The sequence below is a fragment of the Calidris pugnax genome, unplaced genomic scaffold (assembly GCF_001431845.1).
Source record: "Calidris pugnax isolate Ruff unplaced genomic scaffold, ASM143184v1 scaffold188, whole genome shotgun sequence".
Lineage (NCBI taxonomy): Eukaryota > Metazoa > Chordata > Aves > Charadriiformes > Scolopacidae > Calidris > Calidris pugnax.
The window spans coordinates 326,357-352,040 of NW_015091257.1; the positions used below are offsets into that span (position 1 = coordinate 326,357).

At 41.5% G+C, this 25,684-nt stretch overlaps 1 protein-coding gene across 1 annotated transcript in view; it reads left to right on the forward strand.

Annotated features, from left to right (window-relative positions):
- AFF3 (AF4/FMR2 family member 3) overlaps positions 1 to 25,684 on the forward strand; it is a 296,657-nt gene that overhangs the window by 157,402 nt on the left and 113,571 nt on the right. The window contains exons 7-8 of the mRNA XM_014960165.1: positions 2,892 to 2,928; positions 8,158 to 8,209. Coding sequence (XP_014815651.1) covers positions 2,892 to 2,928; positions 8,158 to 8,209 — 89 coding nt within the window. The remainder of the gene's footprint in view (positions 1 to 2,891; positions 2,929 to 8,157; positions 8,210 to 25,684) is intronic.

The window sequence follows — 25,684 nt, forward strand, 5'->3', positions numbered from 1 at the left end:
TTGAAACTTGAAATTTATTAATTAGGCTATTAAAGTTGCAAAGGCCACAGCAACTATAGCTAGACTTGTTTTGGAATCAGTCTAGTCATAAAAGCTAAATAGCTGAGGTTTACATATCACCAATATAACAGAATTGCATATTTGAAACTGTGCATACGGATGTGTCCATCTCTATAACTATGTGCTTGGTGGATTTATGTGCACATTCTGTAGCTGTATATGAAATCAGAACTCATTAACATGGGAAATCTGCGTTGATGCACAAGATTGGAAGAAAGTCTGGGTCAGGTTTGCGATGTGCGGCGCTGCCCAGTAGGTTTCCCAGCACAGCGCTGCTGGGAGAACACATTTAGGGAACTATCCTTTATGTAATAGAGGGCATAAAGTTACATTTCATCCTTAACTTTGAATTTTCTTTCTCTGTGGAATTAATTTGTACTCTTGAATTTACTAGGAAGGGGCAACAACAGTCTCTTTATTTCTTGTTTTTCAAAGCTTAAGGATAATTGAATCGGCGTGTGATGTGACAGGCTGTGTGTGCGTTCCTTTCTCCTATCTTTGTCACACTTTGTTACGTACAAATGATCAGGCATTATTTGATTGTAATTTCATTAAAAACATCTTAATAAATAAACTTTAAATGAATAATTAAATTTGGTAAATAAGAGCTCACTTGATGCTTGTGCAAATGAGCTTTCATGTTCAGGCATTAATTCTCTACTCCTGTGCAGGAAAAAAATGCTGTTAATTCAGCTGCCTGCTTTGCTCTCTCTCTTCATTTTTACTGTGATTTCATGTCTTGAAAGTTTGATCAGGTGTTTGATTTCTAGTTATGTGTATGTGATACTATGGGATCAGCCATCATTTTCTTATTTGAGAATTAATTTATCCACTCCAGGAGAACTGGTGTCTTGTCAGAAAGCTATTGGGTGATTATTCTCAGCTAAGTTATCATAGTGGTGTTAGTCTTTAAGTGCTCAATTCATCTACTCTTTCCTTTCTTGTTGATTTTAACAAATGCACTGGGAAATAATCTCTGGAAGTGAAGACTTCACCTTTAGTGTTTAAGTTACATAAAGTCATACTTTTTCCTACCTGAGTGGGAGCATTCTCTATTTCACTATTAAATTTTTTTATTAGCCTTTATTATTAAGAATAATTAGTTGAGAATCAAGACACTTATTTTAAAGAATCAGTTAAGAGGAAAAGTGAAAATGTTATAGCTCATATGTTTTCCTAATGTCAAATTTGTGATATGCAGTGCCAATGGCAGAGGTAAGATACCGTGCTGGGCTGTTAAAGGGGAGGGTGCCTTCTTCCTGAAGTTAATGAAAATGCAAAAGAGTGAGCGAGATCCTTGTTTAGTAGTTTCAAACACTTTTAAAAACACAAGGTTATTTCCATCAAGGGGATTGTATTCCCCAAAACTTCTCTAGGTACATAAATTCACTATTCTGGAAACTGAACATGTTCTAATAGCCTACTTTTTTTGGCAGCCTAGTTGGCTTCTAGAATAGCATTTAAATTCAAGTGTACATGTCACTACATTACTGCTGCAAGCTAATCCTGACTTAAAATTATATCCAGTCACCAGAAAAGAAAAAAAACAGGCTTTAATATCCCTTCATCAGAAGCAAAAAGCTGAGGCAATTTGTCAAAAGTAGACAATTTGAAATTACTGAGAAATTATTGTCGTCGTTTGAAACACAGTACAGATCTTAGGGCATGCCCAAAAATTTGATCTGTCACATTTCAGGTGTGTGGGGTGGCAGTGAATTGCAGGCGTGTTTTAGCATAAGAATTACAGATGGGAGCCATCAGTCTGGAGAGCCTTGACAAGCCAAGCCATTGAGACCGCAGTCCCTGTGGTCCAGCCAACCTCCATTTAGCGATACCAAGAAACTCTTGGGGCACTGAGCCCCTGGGGCATGCTTCTGAGTGACTCAGCAGCAAAACCAGGTCAGCCGAGTCAGAGCATCCTTGAGCTCTCTGGGGACCTGCAGTTCCTTGCTGGATGAGCTGTGCACTTGGCTCATCACTCAGCCTCTGTAGACCAGGAATCTGGTCCAGCGCCCAATACTTCACCAAAAATGACCGCGTGTGTTGTGCCTCTCCAGGTAGTCTTTACTGCAGTTATAACTGCAGCATGTATATGGGGTGGTATTCCTGTGCATGTCTGGGTTATTCAGAAGCAGAGTTACATGCAGGTTACCTTCCCTGCTGTCATTTGTAGAAAAGTGTTCTTTTTTCCTTAATTAACATTTTTTTTTCTTTATATTTGTATTTCCCTTTTATTTATGGGCTTCTTTCATATTTTTATAAATGCAAATAAGTTCTTTGAGTAAAATACGTGAACATTTGCATGTGAGGAAAGAATGGTCTGATTTATTGCACGGTATTCACAGATATTGCAGTTGTGATACAAGGTTGACCTTGTCATCTCGGGGACCCAGAACCAGAACAAGTCTGTGTTTCCATTCTCTGGTGCTGTCAATATGAACACATGAAAAGGAAAGACTAGCTGTGCTACTACCTCAGGAATCCAATGGTCCATGAAACAATATTGGTCTTCCCTCTGTCTTCTCATCTAAACTTGTAGAAGATAATAGATGAGTTTTGGCTGATCAATAAATGACTCGTGAGCAGGAGAGTCATAACCGCTATACAAGGAATTGCACCATTAAAGGGTTGTTGTGAAATAAGTTTACAAGCCTTAGAATTAATGGATTTTCAAAGAAATATTGGATTTATTCTTGTAATTGAAAATTACTTGGAAACTGAATGAACAATTAACTCTGCTGTTTGTATTGTTAAGGTAATGTTCAAGCAAGTACTGCAGCTAGAAATTGCTGTAAAAATAACACACTGCTTTTTTTCTATTATTACTGTAGGAGTCACAACAGGGATCTACAGGACACAGCAATACAAGTAAGTACCAACTCATTTTCTGGCTGCATTGGGTGGAGGAGATGACAATGACTATGAAAAACAAGTGACTGATAGAGTAAGGAACCAGTAGCAGACTGGGGCAGAGCAATGCCTCAGCAAGCAGTACTCAGCTGAGGCCAAACGTGGAGAACTGGATTGAAGAGTGACCATCAAAATGTCAGCTACATTTTGGTGGACTGGGAAGAACAAAAGGGATTCATTTCATTATGGCCATTTCATTATGTAGATGAGAAAGAATGAAAGGGCAAAAAAAGGAAGCCAGAAAAGAGCTGACCTAGTTGCACGTCCAGATCCAGACTGCCAGAAATTTCCGCAGGAAGACTTGTTATAATTTATCTTTCATAGGCAATGGTATATTTTGTGGCTATTGCGTGGTAATAAGCTCCATGACTCCTGCCAAACTAACACCAGATAATGTCTCAAAGACCATATGGCCGTGGGTCTTTTTGGCTAGCAGCATGGGCAGGGGAGTGATATGTGCTTGTGTGGTTCCTGGTTGGGGCTTTTCAGTGGACTCCAATTTACAAATCATGGTGCAGATCAGCAGCACTTTAATTACATTTGGTTACAGTAAAAAACTTAGCAGCTGTATTGAAAGGAAAGATTGAATTGTTCTGCGAAACAAAATATTAATCCTCTCCCCCGACACCTCTGACTGTTGTTAGTGTTGTCTTACATATTAAAAATGCATGATCCTATCCTGCTCTCGACATAAAATCTTCCCAGCCAAAAGAACTATTTTGCTAGCTTCCTGACATGTCAGACGGCACTGAGCCCTATTTGCAAATTACAAGGCTGTGACTGAAGATGAAAAATGCCCTGAGCTAGTATAGGTAGGGCTTTGACAGTGGCTGGTCACCCACCGCGTCGGGGAGGAGACGTCCAGAGAGACAAGGCTGAGAGATGTAGGCTATTAAAACAGCGCGGCTCTGTGCTGGGGAAAGGTCGGCGCGCGGAAGACAACGTTGTGAAGAAACATGCGGTGGTGTCACTTAATTGCTGGCATCGGCTTGATATTGCTGCGAGTCCCAGCACTAAGGAAATAATAAAAGGCAAAGGGGATGAGGTTCTGTCAGAAAATAATGAATACAGTAATGAGGGAAGGAAGCACAAAAGGGCCATAATAGAGAGGGCTATGCAAACACACGCAGAGTCAGGAGCTTGACAAACACACCAGCTGAGCTCAGGGTTTCGTGATGACATCAGAGGCCACGGCGTTTGGCCAGCTTTGGTCATAGTTTCATTCTCAGTATTTCCTTCTTTCAAACACTTGAATAAAGTAGGTTGCTCTGAAGATCTAATGAAACCTGCTTTCCTGTGGATTAGGAAATAAGTCCTACCTCCTCACAACTTTGCTCCTTACTCCAGTGGTCTCCAACCTCACTTTACTTCCAGTTCCCCCATCTGCCCTCCCATACCACAGCACCTCCAGCTTCTTCTTATCTCCTCATTCATCCTGTTGAGCAAAATCAAAATATATTTGCAGCTGGGCTGGACCTGCACGTGGTACTGCAGTACCTGGCAGTCAAACCAAAGAACAGCTGAACCCATACAGAAACATAGTCTTCATTAGTGGCCAAAGTTAGGGTCTCCGTCAGACACCCAGAAACTTTTCCTAACATTGCACAGGGAATTTGACTATCTGTGAAGTTTCCTGTCAAGGTGCTGGAATAAGACATTGAAGAAGGCACAGAATGAGACATAGACCTTAGGAATCTTCTATGTCAGACTTAAAGGAAATTAATGAAAAAAATTATTTGGATGTGAGGAAATGCTACAAATAACTCTTTGTGTTATCCAAATGCACATTTTCAGAGTCCCAATTAACTGTTATTTCCCATTCCACCATGTCTTTTTGGAGTGGCTTCCGAGCCTGTCACTTGTAATGGTTTTACTCCAGCTGCAAACATTGTCTTTCTCATGGATAACTCTTGCGTTTCTCTCATCCTTCCCGAACAAGAAAATCAAAGCAAGTATTCAAGACCAGGCTGGATGGGGCTTTGAGCAACCTGGTCTAGTGGTAGGTGCTTGGGGGTTGGAACTAGATGATCTTTAAGATCCCTTCCAACCTAAACCATTCTATGATTCTGTGAAAAACCCATCATGGCTGAAGTTATACTGCTCTGTCACAATAAATATTATTTATTTATGCCTGTTACCCAAAAAGAGAAACTTGGCCTGGTTAGATTGAATGCTTCACCCAAATTCCAGCTCAGAGGAGAGAACTCCTTCTCTGGCACCTACTATTCAATGGGGAAATCCTACAAAAGTTCATTTGAAATTTTTTTTGAAATGGGAGAAATCTGGACATGTCTTCTCTGATTGTATCTAAAAAGATTAGGAAGGGAGTTGTGTGAGGTGAGGTAGAAGCTAGCAAAGAACTCCCAGCTCTGTGGCTAAGGATCTGAGGACTGGTGGTTCCCACCGTGTGTCTTTGGAGGCATGTGTATGGATACACACAGCAACACACAGACACACATGTCCACACCCATTTCAGGAGACATACACAGTGCTTAGCACCTGAAATAAAGTGTGCTAACAGCAGTCCCATAGCAAAGTGGCTAACATATCCTTTGTCATTTCCAAAAAGCCTAAGAAAAACAAAGGATGACACAAAGTTGCCTATAAGAAGAAGCCACAGCAAGAGAGGATTTAGCAATTTGGCAAATGCCAGCCTCCCACAATGGTACCTGCATGCATTTGGCAGGTTACATGGAAAATGGAAAACAAATCTTAGTCTGGCCAAGAATGAGTGTGAAAAAACCCAAGTTGTTCTGACAGGTAATTCCCTTTTACATATGCTTATCCAACAATCTTATCTGTACTATATCTGTGACATTCAACTATGCTTAGTCTATACACATTTTTAAAATTTCTGTGATTCAGTCAAGTGAGAACAAAGTTGGTAAAGACTGATAAAGCATTAATGGCCAGATTTTCTACTCTGATAGGCTGGACTGATGTGTTTCTACCATCTGTACAGGCTTCATCCTCCCCCTCTACACAGAAGTATGTTAAGCGACGATTAGCATAAAAGCAGCTGCAAATGCTTACTGTAGGGTAATTCATTAATATCCAGTTTGGCTAAATCACAGAGATTCCCCTTTTCTCTCTCCTCACAATACTTATGCTGTTTCCCTTGTTGCTGCATTAACATACATTGCTGACAGTAGAACTGATGTGAACTCTGCTGGCAAAGCACTCAGGAATCCATATTCTCTCTCACACTCAAACAAACCAGTGTTCATGGTAATAATTCATCACTTATAAAAAGCCTGAGTTACAAATAGAAAGTCTTTGAATATATGCCAACTGTTACTGTTGGTTTCTTGTTCCAAATTATCATAATGCAGATGAGCTCCAAGACTCCAGGCACCCTAAGGCTGACAAACGTATACTGTAGCAACAGCTTTCTAGCCAGCAAGTTCATCATCTGGATATACTTTGTGAGGTCTCTGCTAAAAGTGAAAAGTGATCTAGAGATTATGGGGTTGGTGTATTCCATCCTGTGTGGATGCCACACTCGTGCTTAAATTTAAGTTGCCTTTACCTGTCCTCCTACAGTAAGTGCTTAGGTTCCCTGGAGGTCCACAGAGGGGCAGCAATGTTTTTGAAGTCATCCAGAGCTTCCCCATTCTGTTCACTAAAGTTTAGCCACCTGAGCTGGGTAGAACACAAACCCTTCCAGAGCACAGGACAAGATCTAAAAGCACCATGGCAAGATGTTTGCAATGCCCAGAAAGACACCCCCTTCCAGAAGGTCACTGTCTAGAGTAAGTCCTTCAGCTTCTTCTGTACAGCAGTGGAAGGACCTTGGTAGCAAAACCCTGCTTCTTCTGAAAGCAATAGCAAGTTTTCCAGAGGTGCCCCTTACAGCCATTGCTGGCATCCTAATGCTGTAAAACTGAGGGTGAGGACTTCGTCAGCAGCAAATGGACGATATGTAATGCTCGTGTGCATGGAATAGGTTGGGGGCTGATCCAAAACCCACTCAACTCAAGTCAATGAGCAGAAAATCAGACAACACCGAAACAGTCTGACCAAAATGAACACTTCTCACATGTTTTTTCAGAAGGCACAGGTGGATTTTGGTTTAACAAAGCTCATTAAAAGTTAATGGAGAAAAACACATCCATCAGTAAACCAGTCACACTCAACCTCTGTGCCTCCTTGTCTGCTAAGCAACATGTAGACAGCTCTTAGCATCCAGCAACACACAAGAGGAGCAGCAGCTGCACAGTTGCTAGGTCCAGAATTCAAGGTGATAGAAGTTGAGTGCCATACCCTGTACATCCATGGTAGAGCTAAGCAAAAATCTTACACTGAAGCGCAGCTCTCTCAAGTTACTCAGAGAGCAATAATTACAGCAAACAACATCAGCCTTACTATTTGGGGTGGGAGAAAGGAAGGAGAAGGACTTGCCCTGACTTAAAAGCAGCAGTACCGCCCCATCAGCTAGTAGTCTGCTTCCCCGATGTCTGCTATGTAACTAAGTTGTGTTGGACAGATATGTGATTTTGGACCCAAGAAGGGGATCACCATAAGCCAACATGCTATGCCAGGACCCATGTGAGTCATAAGGAAGTATGAAGAGGCATTCCTTGGGCCTCTGATACTTCTCAAGCATTTGGATAGCTGAGTTCTCCTGGGGTTGAGTGCCTAAGCCAAAGCATACACCACAGCGAAGAGGTCTTGCCCAGCCCTCACTTACAGGAGCCTTAATCTTTCAAAATGAAAGTGAACCAAAACATCTATTGGCATAATTGTGTCCTAATCACCACCTTACTAGCTCCTGCTGGTGCTGTTTCACTTTGTATGAAATAGCTACTGTTCCTGGAGCAGGGTTTTGGAGCACGTGCATGTTGGATGGGGAACACTCTCAATAGCAGAGCTATAGGGTCCTAGAGAAATCCTTTCCATTGCTTCAAGGTCTGCTATCCTTGGTAAAGCTTGTGTCCTTCAAGCAGCTTCTCTTGTGGAGTCTTCTTGCCTGACGTTTCCAGAGTACATGTGGCAGTGACAAGAAAAGTCAAATCAGGGTTGACTCCCCACATGCAAAAGCTGTGCCCTGTGATTGCCTCAGCAATGATCTGCACATGTGGTGAGAGTCATCAGTGTGTTAGCAATGAATAAAGGGTTGGTGTATCACACCTGAGCAGTTTCCATTTCAGCCCGTTTCTGATGTCATTTTCTTCTTCTCTTTTAAAGGGAAAAGTGATGTAGAGCCAAAGAGTCCAGAGAAAAGCGCAACCCATACATCGTAAGTCACTTTTGCATTTAAGATTGCAGAAGGCAGCTGTGTTTTTATCAGATTTGTTGGGCAAAATAGAACTTGTTTGTTTTCATTAAGATAAAGCTCTTTCACTGATTCTTTTCTTAAAACTGCTTTTTAGATAATGACTAAACATTAATTATTCCTGGAACTTCTGCATGCTACTAACTCAGAGATCTTTGCAAGTGAAATGGCTCCGTATCACGCTGAATAGATATGAGATGATTTTTGTGGGTGTGTGAAGCTGGCCTTTACAACCTGACTTCAACATTACCTTAACGCTGCCGGAGTTTGTCACACTTGCTAAAAAACATCATGTCACATATGCCTTTGATGTACTGATGTAATTTTAAAAGACTGCAGTCTGCAGCTTCACCTCTGAATTACTTGAAATCCAATTACAGCTATCTCTGGTCTCTCACGATTTTGTTGATGTTTTTGAATTAACAAAAGAAGTCGAGAAATAGATAGGAACAGGCACTTGTAATATATCAGTGTTCACCTTCACTCTAGTGCAACAATAGAAGCTTTTACCATTTTTAACTCTAGTATACAAAGGACTGAATTGTTTTGCCAACATAAACCAGTCTATGAAACAGATGGGCTGCAAGTTTAAAAAAAAAAAATTAAAAAATAACATCAGTCTCCCAAACTGAGCTAGATAAGTGAATTCCTTTAATAACTACCAGGCAGGAGCATTATGAATTTCTGCAAAACGATTCACCTTTTTAATCCCATTTGAGAGAGGGAAGTTCTTGTAACAGTCAGTCATGTGGATTTTAGAGTGCATCTTGCCCATAATTTATGTTTTCTGATTCCTGTTATTTAAATTCAGGGCATTATATCATGTAAATCTTGCAAGGTGTCACCATTTGTTACATGACCAAAGGTAGTCACAGAAGGAGGTACAATAACAGTGATTTATTATGGGGTGTTTTGATTTCTGCTCCAAATACACATTAAAAATCTTCTGGAAATGAATCTAGAAAAAGATTTGACATGGTGTAAGAAATTACTTGTCCTACAGATTGTATTGTGGAATGTAATTACAGTATGTGAGCATATTTAGCCCAACTTATTAAATGAATTAAGCATTAGCAGCCTTATGCCTTCTGATAGTATGATGATTGCTGGGAATGGTTAATAGAATGATTCCAATAATTATCATTTTTTAAAATAATATTGCAATAAAGACCAAAAGAAGAAGGGTTTTAATGCCATCTGGAGGTATTTTGGAGAAATGAACACATTTATTTTTGCTGATATTTAGCAATATGTAAAACATAAGCCATCGTCCAAAGTGTTTTTTCTGGTTTGATGGTACTTCATTCCTGAGGAATGCTCTTTACTTTCTTCTCCTTTATCAGATTACAGTCCCATAAGATCTCTGAACCTGCAATAGGGGTATCTATTGAGGCACACCCCAATGTGTTTACAGCTTTGATTTGAGACTACATACTGTGTCATATGGTATGCTGTATTAGATACAGCAGACTTCAGAATCTGGTTAGGTTTGAAAACTTCCTTGCCTAATAACAGATCTTCACACAATCTTCTGAAACTGTGCTGTCTACTAGATATAGTATATTTATAATGCTTATCTTTAAATTGCTACTATATGCTAAGGCTACCCCACAGCAGATATTGGTTCCAAGAGCAATTTTTAGAAGTAGAAATGACTGGTTACCACTGATAAATGACTGCGTTCAAGAAGCAGATCCCCTTCTAGTTAGAAAAATTGTTTGTGTGAAAAAGGAGGCAGAAGAGAAAGGAGGACATGGAAAAAAGGGAACTGGGAAGTGCTGCGCCAAAATAGCAGGAAGAAAATGAGAGGGATACAGCTAAGAAGGAGGAAAAGGAACTGCAAACACCAAATTTTCAGTAAGAGATACAAAACTGAGAGTAGTGGAAGAGAAAGCCAGAGGTCAAACACTGGAAACGAGAAAGAAGAGAGAGTGATATGAGCAAAAGCTATTAGTAGACTAGAATGTATGTGTTCATGAATAGGAGCCTGAATACCTGAGTGTTACAGTGAAATAAATTAACTCATGTTGATGTGTAGGTGCATACAGATATCCCAGTTCTGTTTCTGCTACTTTCTGTTGGCCTTCCCCGGGTGTCTTCTCTTTTTCACCTTCCCCTAGGACAAACTTTTACCCCTGGTTCTCAGGCAGTCGTGAATACAGACTAGGACAAACTTTTATCCCTGGTTCTCAGGCAGTCGTGAATACAGACTTTCTGTGTTCATTTGGGGACGTAGCAGCTCACACCTGTGCACGAGGTGCACAACCAGAAGGACCTGCAGGGCATGCCTACGTATGGATGGGTGAGCACATGTGCCTGGGTCTGTCTGCAGTAGTGGATATGCTCTTCCCCTGCGTACATGGAGAAGACCATGCCATTGCACAGCCGGTCCTGGCAGTGCCCATGGTGAGAGGTGTGCGAGGGGGCACGAACACTGCTGGTGATCCCTGTGGAAAAAAAACCTGCACCCTCTTGCTAGGTATCCCTCCTCTGAGAGTTTTGAAGGAGTCCAGTTGGCATCTCCTAGCAGGGGTGCTAAAAAGGAGTGACACTGATGTAGGAGAGGTGGCACATTCAGGCCTGACCAGGTGAAATTATGGATTTGCTTCACTGTAAATCAGTGTTTCCGTGTGAAAATGGAACAAACAGCAACAAAAAATCCCACAAAGCAAGTCATGTTGGCCTAGATAAAAATAACAGAAAAGATGGGGAGGAGCAAATTAATGTTTCTTTCTTGCAAATGTCTTTTTTATTTTCCTCAGGCATGTTACAAGCCACACACGCGAGCCAAGCTTATATGATTCAATGGCAGTTAATTCATCCTTGGTGCAGATTTAGTACCTCCATCCAAACATTATTTATGCAGCTTCAAAGGACAGGTTGATTACCCTCCTGAATCAGGCACTGAAGCGCTCGTGAACTGAACATTTACATGAAGTCTCCCCTCAAGACATTCCTCCTGCTTTGTCCGCTGGGCTCCAGAGCCTCAAAAACAGGTATTGTGTTGTGATCTGGAGCCCTGGGGCCAAAGGTCCTACCCATAACCTCCAAAAGTACAGATATCTAAAGAGCAGGACATGTGGTGGTCTGTTTGGAGGGATTTAGGTACAGTAAGTGCATCATTCTGAATAGCATTACACATAGGGGTTTTTTTCCTGTATGCATTAACTCCCTCGATAGACTCGGTATGACACAGCTCTCCACTGATAATAATATTAAACATGAAGAAACTGGTATGCATTAGATGACATACATTAATTAGTGCAACATCCTAATGAGGCAGATAAATAAGGGCAGTTATTGCAATGCTAGAGATAACTGAGATGGATGTAGGAGAATGAGAATGATGGGAAAGCAGGGAGGAGGTCTGAGCAGAGCTGTATCCCTTTGCATGATATTCCTATTGGCCTTCACTGCCTTGGCATGCACAATAATCACCTGAGCTGGCACTGAAGAATTGCAAGAAAAGGTGCAAACAATACAAAGGTGTTAAGCTGTCTTGAGTCTTCATGTTCCTTGTAATTGAATGCTTTTAAAGCCATGAGAATTCTGGATTTGAAGGGGGTTTTTGTTGTTGTACTCTTAATATATATAGCTCTCTTTGGGTCATCTGATTACGGCTTCACTGTGCACTTGTAAACTTTTAGGACTGTTCAGAAATATCCATCAATGTTTTCATCTTTTGGATTCCTGGTGGAAGGTTCAATTTTCAATGGTCAGAAAACTTTCACAGATTTTGTTAAAAACACCTAATTTTTATTAAAATCCCTTCTTCTTCCAGTTTTACCAATTATAGTTTCAAGGACTGTGTTAAGGAGTGAGGGAGGAATGGAGAAAGAGTGCTCTTTTAGCCTTTCACATTTTCAGATACAGGATTTTAGTCTTTCTTTGGTAGATACTGGATCCTTTCCATAAACCCTGGAGTGTTGCACTTAAAACTTTCAATTTTATAAAACTTTTGTGCAAGGAAAAGTTATTCCAACCAGTGCATGTGTTTCAGAGGACCTTGTGGTGCCAGGAAACTCCTCCCTGATCTGGGGTTCTGAGGTCTTCCATCCTTCTGCGTGCAAAACATGACAATAATTCAAAAATGGCACAAACACACAAAGCACTCGGCAAGACTCCTGCTCTTGGGATGACTTTCGATGTACTGTCTGTTGTGATGTTCTTCAGTACCTTTGTGTTTGTAAATGATTTCCAGTTCAGACTACCCAAGGTTAATCATGCCTGACTGTGATTCACTGCTATGCATTTACCTCGACATTTCTAGTGCACTTACTTAATGATATCAGAGCTAGCAACTAGATACCTCGGTGCTGTCTCTTTATTATCCCTCCCACAATTGTTTTCATGCTGAGCTGCTCCAGATTTTTCCCTCCCTTTTTACAAGAGAATTAACCAAGATTGAGGGAGGCTTTTATAATTTATGGCAGTTATACAAGTTTTGTCCTTTGCTAATGCTCTCTGAGAATCACAGTGATCTCGGTGTGTGTGTGTGCCTTCACTCGTTTGCTTTTGCCAGGCAGGAATAGATGCTGGCTCTGTTCCTTCCCTGCACTGGTCCCCAGCATCACTTGGAGAATAGTTTGCTCAGGGGGATCTTCATTAACAGGACTAAATTCAGCAGCTTCCAAGCTGCTGGTTTGCAGAGATTAGTGCTACAGTCTCTTGCCCATCCAGCAGCTGCTCATTGTTCCCATCACCCTGATTCTCCTTGAGGAAGGAAATAGGAAACGGGTACTCGGTGCAATCTCACTGTTGTTCTTGCTTGATGTGACCTACATCTATATTGGCGTGAGCTTCACCTGTTGGTTTCTTGCCTTTTCTTTCTCTCTTCTGTCTTGCCCCTTGCATCTTCAGAGTGACTCACAGATAGTTATTCAAGAGCCAAAAACTCCTGCTGGTTTCCACTTCCACAGATGGGAAGACTGAGGCAGAGGGGTTACAAGGTGCCTCCAGAGAACAGAGAGAACCATCCTCAAATACAGGAGATCAGCTTGAGCGAGCGCTGCCAACGCACCGTCCTGCTCTTAGCTCCCAGGGAGCTTGGCCTCTCACATCTGGATGACGTGTGGTCTTGACCTTAAGTTTCTCAGGCATCAGCTGCAACCTGGTTGAGCAGTGGAGCTGGAAGAGGAGCCTTAATCCCACCTCACTTGCACCTCACTTCACCGGTGCAAGTTATTTAAAGTTAGCCTTGGCTTTCCCCCATCTAAAATAATAATTAGACTGCCATGAAGACTATCTCATTAATATTTGTACAAAGTGTTGAAAAATGTAATGTTCTGTAAAAATGGCTAAGGATTACTCACCCAGAACAGTAAAGGAAATGAGCGGTAGTTTAAGTTTTTAAAGACAGACTTGGGTCATAAGCGGTAAAAGTCCTGAGGAGTGCCAGGGTAGGGAGAAGGGGAGAGTGGGAGATGCTGCCTCTCCCAGCCGCCCACAGACTTGGTAAGCACAGGCAATCCCTGCCCCATCACCACACCCCCATGCTCCCCCAAGACTTTCAATCTTGGGACAGGGGTCACCCAATTTAAATCAGGATTTAGCTTTTGTCTGGCTGAACCGGAGGGAGGGATAGCAAACAGGGAAGGGGCAAAGCATGCAAGCTGCAGAGGTAGAAACCCCTCCAGCGATACATCTTCGATATCCTCCTGTTTGTTTGCCAAAAGGACCATGATGGGTCAAGTCAATTGAACCAGAAAATAGCTAACAGATGGGTCTGGAGGAAATAGAAAGGGTGAAAATCCAGGCAGCTGTGGAAGTCAGTTCCAAGAAAAGGACTGACCAACTTTTATGGGGTATAATCCACTTTTAGCTTTCAGATTAAGGTACCAGGGCAACTTCCCAAACAGTGTTCCACAGCGCAAGCTGTGGGCATTGTAGAGGTCAAGGACATCTGCAGCAGACCCACTGGCCAATGATTTGGTGACACCTCTTTTAGTAACTTCATGGACTCTGTTGAGGGCCATCATGAGCATATCAGCCTGCTTGTGACCCTGCATATGACCCTCCTCTGCCCAGAGCCTGCATATGACCCTCCTCTGCCCAGAAACACAACTTCCAAGGGATGGTAGACAATATGAAATGACATCCTTTAAGTTAAAAAAGGTCTTTCTGAAAACACCAGTGCATCAATGGCTTGTAATGTATGTCTGATGTTTCTGAGAGAAGCCTTGCAGTCCATGCTAAAAAAAAAAAAAAGAAAAACCCCCTTACTATGATGAATGAAGGCAGTGTTTTTCAGAGCGATGGAGGTCTTGAAAACTGTAGAAGTGAAAGTCTGGTGTTTATCCATGAACCAAGTCGCTGGCAAAAGAAGAAGGCTGGCTTCATTGCACCATTCCACCTGTTTACTCGAGCCTCAGCTCGCAGAGCTAACCCCTAACACTGCCAGACTGTTACTCTGCTCAGCCAGTCCAACAAGAACGGCTAAAATTTTAAAACACAATCCTCAGCTCTCAAATTCCCATGAAAAAGTTCTTTTTTCTGCCCTTTTCCCTGAAGAATTATCCTCAGGCCAGAGCGTTTCTCTGTGTATTAAATATATAGACCGTTAAAAAATACAATTCCACCACAACTTCCCGCTCCAAGAAACAAAGTGATTTCACCTGTGGGATGCATCAGAGCTGCTGCAGTATTGTCACAAAGCTGATGTGAACCTTGCCTGCCAATTCCTAACCTTTTCTGAGCGCAGATTTTTTGGATTTGTGGTGTACAATGCTGCTGATAGTTCACAAAAAAAACTATTGTAAGTTGATACCAACAAATCTCTTTTCTTCAAATGCTATAAAGACATTTTCTTGGAAGATACTTGCTCACACAGGTCTTGACTGAAGCTGTCTTTGAGGTTTAGCAAAGTTAAGGAGGAAGAATGTATTGTATTATCGGTGATTTATTTTTTTTCCATTTAAAAATTACAGATGTGTAGCTGTCAAAGATTATAAAAAAATCTTTTAAAAAATCTTTTATGGCATATAAAAAGATCTTAAAACCATGAAAGCAGATGATATGGGTCTTATTTGTTTAGTTGAGAGAGAAAACACCTGGAAGCCCAATCTGACCTTAATTGCAGCTGTGGTTTTCCTGGTTCAAAATTTAGCTACTGTTGGGTTTGGGTCAGACAAAAAGAAGCTTTATCTGAGATGTCAACAGGAACAGGGAGAGATGAATGCTAAATAAAAGCACCACTGAGGCCTGGGCAGGTTCTGTGACTGACTTACATGGGGTGAGATAGGGCCTTTGCTGTCCTATTTTTAAATGCTGGCCCTCTCTTACCAGATATAGCCAACAGCTCGAGATAACCACCCTTATCGCTGCGAGGCTCAGTGCAGAGTTTTGTTTATAAAGCCTGCTTGATCCAGACCCTCTTGTTTAGCACCTTCACCTTTATTACCTACCTGTACTCTGGATGCCGGAGAGAAAAATAATTAGCCACGGGAAGCTGCCCTCATTTTGATGCCACCCTTGGCTCAAAGCTGAAGGGGAAAGTCATTTCATGCAACAGATACCCTCACTTTGAAACAGCAGCTTTTGTCCCGTTGGAAAACTTACTGTAGTGTGTGCTGGGCGTTATTTCTCATTTTATACCAAGTAAAAAAATGTTCCTGTAACATTTAACGTCACTTAGAATAAAACTGACCAATTTAACTGGCTAAAATATTGTCATGCCTGAGGAAATGTTTTTCTCTATTGCACCAAAAGAGTATTATTTTTCTCTTAGGCACTGTTTTCCTTGGACTTTGCCATTTGTAAGGGACTAATTGGGAATTTTGAACGTATTATATATTAGCTCTGAATACGGTGGTTAAACAGGGGTTGCCAGGAAAATCAGGAGATGAGAATACCTGGGAAGAAGTCTCTTTCGTCGGAAATGCCACTAGGAAGGCAGGCACCATCGACCCCGCTCCCTATTTTTTTTTCTCTGAAGAAAATGATAAATGGGAGCTCGGCGTCTCGCACGTCGGAGTCGCGATGTGCGCGGTGGTGTTTTTGCTGGGCTAAAATTCCTGGTTGCCGGGGTAACACGTTTTGGAAGTCCTCTGCCCTGGGCAAAAAACGCTGCAACTTGAAACCCTCCGGGGCTGATGCTCGGTGGGGGGCACCACCACTGCTGACTTTGCCAAGGGGTTTTAGGTAGGGAAGCAGAATAAAATGGGTCCAAAAGATGAGAAAGGCGATCGGGAGCGTTCGGTACTTCCAGACTCTCATAACCTGATTTTTTTTTTTTTCCCCCATACCATCACCATGTCCCGTCAGCCAAAGGGCAGGGGGGGAGTTACCTCGTCCCAGGGCTGAATCGCTGGGTGATGGAAAAGATGAGAGGTGTGTGTGTGTGTGTGTGTACATGCCTGGAGAGTGGGGAGAGGAGGAGGGCGAGAGGGGGAGAAAGAGAGATACAGGGTTCTGGCCACCTGCCAAGAAAAATAACTAACATTTTGCAAAAGAGAAATCCTAAGACTGAGGTCATAGTATGGAAAAAGTCTGTTTCACAGACTCTTGAGCCTGAATACAGGCCAAGTTTTTTTATGATGGGATTTTTTTTTTATTATTTTTTTTTAAATGCAGGCATCCTATTAACATTTGAACACTAAGGCTCGTCCAGGAATGGAAAGATTTTAGAATTTGAAGTGCCTTAGCTTTCTACTTTGTTGGTAGGCAAATATATTTTTTTTAATTACAAGAAAGTGAGGTTTTGAATGAGAAGCTCCCTCATTTTGCTTTTAACTTATTTTACAACTATGAAGACCAAATTAAGGGAATTTAAGGAAATGCCTATTTCTCCCACAGAGTGACCAACTCAAAAAAAAAGAGACTTTTCAAGCTTGGTGGACAACTTTTTATTTGCCATGCAAAATACAAAAAGATACTGAAACCTGAAATGATGATTAATTTTCTTGTGTGGAAAAGTCCTACTGTTCAGCTGTGAATAGTTGTGATTTTTTAAAATTTTTATAGTAGCAAGCTGACAGTTTCATGACAAATTACTTTTCATACCTAACTAAACAAATTATTGAAGTTCTTCTGCCTTAATCTCTGGATTTGGATTGAATGTCAGAGTGTGGATATTTTTTTAACTGAGGGGAAAAAATCTTTGGCTTTGTTAGGATGTTATTGCAAGCAAGTTTTCTGGTCTTTGATTTGCTAAGCTACAACTGGAGTCTGCCTTCCTCAGGGTAAGAATATTTCCACATTATCATTTCACCTGCGGTATTTTAAGAGAGAGAATATTATATCTCAGTGTGTATCTAGGCTTTGTGCATTCTGTCCTTTGTTTAGCATGCAGACAAGCTTCACCTCCCAAAAGAGATGTGGAATATATTTATTGGCAATTTAGAATTGATGATAGATTTGACAAGCGAGCAGGGTGACACGCTGAAGCTATCAAAGCTGGAGATGAATCAGAACAAAGGTTTGGATGAGGTATATTGTTCCTGAAATTCAAAGGGTTATACTTACAGATCATTCCAAAATCAAGGCAACTTTAACACTGAGTTATGAAGATAAAAGCTAAGTTTTTCCAAGAAAAAAAAAAAAAAAAAAAAAATGGTTTGATTGGCCCACAGACTTTTTATGGCAAAATAATGCAATTGTAGCTGGAATTTCTGCATGCAGATATATATTAGTTTTGTAAGATATTTTCTCAGGATTCATTTGTGCTGATTCCCTCTTTCACTTGGCCCACAGACTTTTTATGGCAAAATAATGCAATTGTAGCTGGAATTTCTGCATGCAGATATATATTAGTTTTGTAAGATATTTTCTCAGGATTCATTTGTGCTGATTCCCTCTTTCACGGCATAAACTGTAAGCAATTGTAGGTAGAGAGAGGGAATCTCTTGACATTTCTTCAGAGACACACTCCAGGAGATGCAATAGATAGATCAGGTGTACTAAATTAAAATAGAACGGATCTGTTACCTGATAAGTACGTGGACTTACCATGTATTTAATTGTATTAGAATTTAGTGCAATTATGAGTGAAAATCCTATACATTCACAATCAGCTTTCCAACTATTAAAGCAAAGCAGACAAATCAGCACGAATAATATCTTTAAAGTATTTAATAGCATGATACAGTCAAAGGATGAGCAAATCTCCCTTTTATACCTTGTTTGATGACAGATTTTAGTGCCGTTTCTGAGGGGGGAGAGGGCCTTCTGTCCTGAAGTCCCCTAGGGGGATGGGGAGGCAAACTAAACATGCGACCTGCCTTGATGTAGTTCAGGTGGAGGGTCAGTACAACAAAGAGCGGGGAAGAGGTCTAGTTGGGAACCCCAAAACATCACAGAATGTAAGCTCAAAAGTAATTTGTCATCACTCTGGTCTGCACTGGTTTTAGCTGTTGGACTTAAGAAAAAATTCGTGTGGCTGCTCATGTAAAATCCACCCATAATTTATACAATAAATGTAATATGAGACACAAACTTTAATACTTGCAATCACTGTAAGCAACAGCCGTTTCTGTAGACTTCTGTGGAAGAAAGGGTGAAGCCTTTTGCTGCAAACTGTTAAAAAAAAACCCTGGGCTCTTCCTCTGCCACAGAGTAAGGTTTTGATCTCGGAAATAATTCTAGACAGGCACGATGCTTTCCAGCAGGACTTCTTTCGGCATTATTGTTTGAAAGACCCAGAGTTCCTGTGGGTACCTAGTCTCATGTTTATGCTATGCTGCCCATCTCCAGTTCAGTTAAAAAACATTTCCCGGTGTTCTACTGTGAGCAGTCTCGGTAAAGCAGGATGGCTTATATGTGTCAAAGAAGTAGTCTGCCACAGAGTGACTGCACGTGGAAAGACCAGGGGGAAAAAAAAGAGGAACTTGTGTTTGTCAGGGCGGAGGTTTGCTTCTTCTCTCCATCCCTTACAGCTGCCACTAGCACGCTGATCATCCCGTCTCACAGCACGGTCATCCCAGGCAGCTCCAGTGACCAAGGGGTGCAGCACTGAGGCCAGGAGACAGACTTGGGAAAGGTGTCCTTTTCTCCTCTGAAGAGCTTTATCTTGTCAGGCTTTGTCTCCCAGAGAAAGAAACCCCCTCCCTGAGCGTTTCCCATAGGTTTCATTGCTGTTAGGGGTGGTTGGTTGATACCACTCTTCAGCAAGCATGCTAGCCTAAGGAGCCCTGCAGCACCCACAGCAGCCTCCTGTGATTGATGCTGAGTAGAAAGGAGTCAGAAAGCACATTTCCAGCTCTGATCCTGGGAGACAGTGGAATAGAGAGAGGGGAAGATTAGATATAGTAACAGAAGACTTGTCAAACAGATAGGATTTTAGGGTTTTCATTATTACCTGTAACACATAAGACTATATATATACTACATAAACAATGAGAGGCGGGCAAAAAGCTGAATGGGAAAGGTTAGATTGGTAGAAAGACCAATATTATTCCCAACTTGCATATATTTCCTAAAGACCACAGCAGGTGGATAACTTCATAACCATCATCTTGAGGCATTATGGAAAGATTAGAAAAAGCAACAGCCCTCCTTTTAAAATTATTTTGATTTTTTTTTATCTAGCAGAAGTGGCCAAGTACATCTTTAGCATGATCCCATTTGGCTCAATGATGTTGCAGAGCTTTGAATTCACTATGAGAGGAACAGCTTTTTCTGTGCCCTGAAGAACATAAAAGCCCCGATGCCTAGCTGGAAAGCAAGTACCTCTTACTCAAACCTCTTATGTTTTTTTACTTGTGAAAAATTAAAATCTCATCTTATTTCTTTGCATACACTTGTCATCCACTCAGAGTTTTATCCAAATAAATCTCTGTTTCTTTTCAAAGAACGTCTTCCATATGAGTTGCATTAGCTTTAAAGACTCACCAAGAACAGAGCAGTCCAGGCTGACACTCTTGGTTTCCAACAGAGAAGCAACGGCATGAATCTTATCCTGCAATTCTGCAGCTCAGTTAATTAAGTATTTGATGTCCTAACAAGCTACTGCCTCCCAAAGCCAAAGAGGGGGAGCCGCCAGGCCCCGTTCCCATCTTTGGCTACCAGACAGAGTGACGCTCGGAGACTTTCCACCCATCACACCGTGTTACACAACTCTTCCCCTCTCCCCAGCCCACAGAGTTGGTGAAATTAAATAGTATGAAAAATTAACCCCACCTTTGTTGGAATGCATCTGGGTAATATGTGGCCTCATTTGCTGCTACAGGAGAATATGTGTTTGCTGCTTTGGTAGTGGGGTCTCTGTGGACAGGGCAAAGGGGAGTCTGGTAGCACAAGCCCTGGAGAGCATTTCTGCAGCCCCACATCCTTGCCCGCTCTGGGGGTATCCTCAGGCACCTGAGACCCTATGCACAGGATGATTTCTGATTTCTCTTTCCATGTCCTGTTGCCTGCTGTCCATCCCATGCCGTCCACCATCCCTTCTACTTCTGTTTCCTGCCTTTTTCTTTCTTGCTGCACCCTTTTCTGCTGCTCTCCTACAGTCCCATCCCTGGTTTTGTCAGGTTCGTTTCTCCTTGCTTTGCACCTCTGCTGGCCCTCCCCTCTTCCACTTCTGCCCCACAAAACTTGGCCCCCTGTCTCCTGAAAAACGGAAAAGAAATAAAGAAATATATGTAACAAGGGATACACAAATGTACCCACAGCAGCTTGGGTTCCTGGATTAGTGCAAATGCCTCATTGCCGGCTGCTTTCTCCTTCGTTCCTTGATTCCTCCACCATGTCATCTTTGCTTCATGGTAAAGGGCTGAAGACTAACTCTTAACTCCTTTGTCAGGTGCCCGGGTATTGCCCCAATCTTCCTTTGGGGCACACAGTTTTCCATTAGTTCTCTTTTAAGAATCACCAAAAAAGAAAGAGAAATATTGTTAGGGAGAAAAGTTTTACTTAGCTACAAAATGCTTTCCTTTTATAACTTTCAGCATGATTGGCAGATAGGTTTATTTAATCAAATTGCCTTTTCTGTCAGTGTATTATTTAATGAGGGAGTTCTTTTTTTTTTGATTGCATAGGAAATGTGGAAGCATTTGAGAATTTCTGATGTGCTATTTACTCATCCATTATGTTGGGAATCAGTTTAATTTCAATGTCAGCAGTGGAATTAATAATCATAACAGTTATCTGTCACAGAATGATCTATTTGGGGATTTTCTTAGCAAACCAAGACATATCCTCCACCCTTTCACTACATAAGGAAGTTTTAAAAAATAAGTCAAATTTGAATGTGTTTTTGTTTTGATTATCCCTTCCAGTCTGATGGTAAAGGCACATATTTTCAAGCTTTAATTCAGTGTTGAGTCACTGATATGAAATCCTTTACTAGCGTAAATTATCCCTCCTTTTTTATCGCATTTATTTCCCTCTGAGTTTCTCAAACACTTCCGTCAAGGAGGGCTCCCCCATTAAAGTGCACCGTCCCTTTCTGGAAAATAAAAATAGGCAGTCGTAGCTTTCCAGAGATAACGCAAAATCCCCTTTTGGCAGTCATATTAATTTGGGCTGACTTCATTCTATTTTTAATGTTACACTTCATCATCGGACGAACAGGTTTCCCATGTGAGAGCAGGGGAATACCCGAGCGTATGGACAGACTGACAGATAGAAATGAGGCAGATAGGACCCAAATCAGGTTCTGCTCCCTTCAGGTTTCCTTCAGTTCGGTGGTTATGTGCAGCCCCACATAAGTAAATAACTGATAAATGAATGAAACCTTTCAGCAGATGCATTTGATAAGTACCGAGACTTTTTATATGATTCCAAAGTAAAGGCAGTAACTGTTAAATGAATGGCTTTTTAAATAAAACACATAAGAGAAATTTTTAAATCCTTCATTGTTCCTTAAAATGTTTTAGTGCCTCATTAATTCTTGATTAGCCTGGTTGTTAAGAGGCCATTATTATGTGGTAATAAGGTGTAGGAAATTACCTCTAGGACTATAGTCATGTCACACAGACCTGCTATAGTTAGCACCTCATCAGGTGCTGAGACCAAATGCCAGTGGTATAAATCAGGGGTTCCCTGCCTGTTGGTGAGGCTTGCGGTGGTCCTGTGTGATGGGGTGTTTGCTGAGATGATGTGAGTCCTCTGGTCCAGGAAAATGGAGAAGACCTGGCAAAATATATCCCTCTTGGCAGCCTCCTGTCCTTCAAGGGCTCCTCGGTCTTGCCTTTGGCAGAGCATGGAAACTGCTATAAAACAGTGGAATAAAATTAATTTGCAATTATAATTATTTAACTAGTTTCAAATATGCCTGAAGCTTGTGCAGATGAAAGTCCTCTCTTTGCTGTATGATTTGTTAGGCAGAAAGTGTCATAGGACATTTGGTGCCGGTCCAGCAGAATATCCCCAAACTAACGACCTCCTCGGGTCATTAGTGTTTCTTTTGAACTCACATCCCACCTCAAAGCCTGCTACAAACATTGGTAAAGCTAATCATTATTACCCTTTTACAAATAGAAAAATGAGCCTTAGGGGCTATTTTTATTATGATTTGATGCAACATTAATCAGCATTCTGAAGAAGAGACATACTTGAATGTCTCAAGCTGCACATATTTATTTTCCAGTGCTTATGATGCTTTTTTTTCCCCCTCTAAATCTCTTTGAGGTTGATGCTGTAATGCTCACAGTATGCAGCTCCCATTCATTACCTATACAGAGAGCTAATGCGATGCAGCACCATCACTGTCTTTGAAGAGCACCGAAGATGCTAATAATTAAAAACACAAAGTGCACTCTCCCTAGTACTTTCCTCCTTATTCCTTCCCGGGTTTTGATCTTTGCCCAGCAGATAAGGCACAGTCCTTGGAGGATGGAGAGCAGCTTGGTGCTGCCAGCATGCAGGGGTGGTGGCCCTCAGGGTGTCCCAGCACCTGCTCACCTACCTGTTCTTGCTGTGGCATTTTGGAGGACTTTTGCACCTCTGGAGATGTGTTGTAGCAAATTTGCAGGGACAGCCCCGCTCCTGAGAAGTTCATGTTGTTCCTGTTTGTTGTTCCACGTTTGTTGCTAAATAGCTAGGCACTCACTTCAGTGCGCTGTCTTGGTGGCCACTTGCTCTTCAGGCCATGTGTGACTGTGCCCCTTGCCCCGAGCATCGCCCCAGCACTCCTCAGGGATGGACCCTGAAAGGAGAAGGGCACCTAGTGCTCATCCCCAGTTAATCCTTGGTCAGCCTCACAGCCCAGGCTGCAGGGAAAATTATCCATACTTAGTATTTCAGCTGCTTCAGAAGCCGAAGTAGCCCCAAGACCCATGCAGGGTGGCTGCAGCAAGCCATGGGCACCACTTCCCTCATCTCCAAGCCATCGGACCCCAGAGCAGCCTGGAGGGCAGGGGCACCCCTCCAAGTCAATTTTCACCCACCCCTTCTCATTGTGAGAGAGGACAGGGAAAGGAGCTTGGCTTTGGCTGATTTGGGGTGTACCTGCCTGCCTGGCTGGTCACAGACCCCCTCCCCGGCTGACAGACAGCCGGGCACCATCACCCCAGCTGCGGTTGGCATCCCACGCACAGCTCCAGTGGTCCCAAGCAGGGGTGCAGAAGGCATTTATCTGATATTGCTTCATATGTCTGCAGAAATGTGGTTTTTAATGTCCCCTGAGAATAACGAGCAGCGAATTGTCGGTACTTTTCCAAGGACGGGGGGGAAAATCTTCACCAAAAAACAAGTATTTAAAGGGCACTTCTGAGCGCAGTTTCAGATCTCACAAGAACAAATGGAAGGAGCAATTACAACCCAAACCAAAGACTGTTAGGAGTTAATAACTACATGAGCATAGGCAGTAAAGAACGTCAAGAGTTAGCAGTCCCAGCATGTCAAAAGTTTATTTAATCCTACTCTAAACAAGCAATATAACAAATCCTTGTTAGGAATGAATGATCTCTCACACATAGCTTAAAATAATCAAATTTTGATTTAAAACACCAAAATAGGTCAAATGTTATGGGTTCTTCTGGAAGAAATTCAAATCGTCCAGTCCAATTTTATTTTTTATTTGTAACATTTTGCAGATGAATAAATGAGTTCTTTAGGTAAAACCCGCTTGCCCCGTTTCAGGCGGGAGTGTGTATTTGCCAGAGAATTACAAACTCTCAAATGTTGACATATTCTGCTCCAGTAGCTCTGCTGTGCCTGATGGAAGAGATGTTGTTGCACAGAAGGATACTGTTTTCGGCACCTTTTCACTTTCCAGCCTCGTCTTCAGCCTTCTTTCACTTAAAATTTCCTCCTAGAACAGGCTCCAAAGGTGAAGGAGAAGTTGAAGAACATAAGGTGTTGGGTCATGGGTACATCTGAGGCAACGCCAATGGGTTCCCCGTTGGCACCTGGAGTTTCCTTCCCCAGTTCTGGATCTGATTGAACAGTGGAGTTTTGGAAAAAATCAGTGAATCTCTTTGCCTTGGTTTCCCCTTTCCCATTGAATGAGAATAATCACGGGTTTGTTTACTTTTGACCTCACAGGATGTTGAGAAATGTACCTACACGGAGATCTCTCACTAGGAAATAGTGTGATAGAATACACCCTGATAATAAATTGGTACATGTCTTGATAGAATGGGCCCTATTTCATAGTAGTTAATGATCCTGGTAATAAGAAGAGTAAGTCCTTGTGCTTTGGTGTTCAGCTAGAAGGAAGAGTTGAAGAAAGTATGGGTAAGAAAATTCTGGCAGACCTTTTGTTCACTCCCAGTTCTTCCTGGTGCTGCTTTAAATCACATAGAGACTTCAAGCACAGGACATCTATAAAAATAAGTAGTGAGGGCTGTTTGCTGCCTCTTTGGAAAAGTAAAAACTTTTCTGCTCTTAGTGTGAGGATAGTAGTACACTGACAAATACAGAATTATTTCTTAGACTGATCAAGGCTCTGCTGGACATAATCTAAAGGCTTATAGAACCTCTGGAAAGTCATTTACGTATTTCAAATAGTATTTGAATTATTTACATATTCAAATATTTCTTTATTGTCAGTTTCCTATGTTTTGCCTAGTTTATTCAGTATTTTCGTCAGCTGTCTAGGCTTTCTGCAGTACACTAAAAATATTTAAGTGCCTGATAAACCATGTACCTCTGAAGTATTTCCTCCTATCAGTAAAAAATCATTTGCCTTGAAGGTAATATAGTAGGCTAAATTAATTGCTGATGAAACCAGTTTTACTAGACTGACACTGATGATGAAACTAACCCAATATATTTAGTTTAGGAGATCCACTTTTGGACCATTAAAATTGTTACTACTAAATTGAATTCTTTAGAAGTTGTGTCATCCCTCGCATATATGACTTCTAAAATATATATTGCATAATATAAATACAATTTAATTGCAGTTGCACTAAATTAAAATGTTATTATCTGTAGGGTTTATTCTTACCTAAATATCAAACAGATAATTAGCCACAGCTCTGTCAATATTGTTTTGCATATTTTATTTCTGTACACAAAAGTACTTCTGAAATAATGATTGTTTTGATTCGACTCGACCTG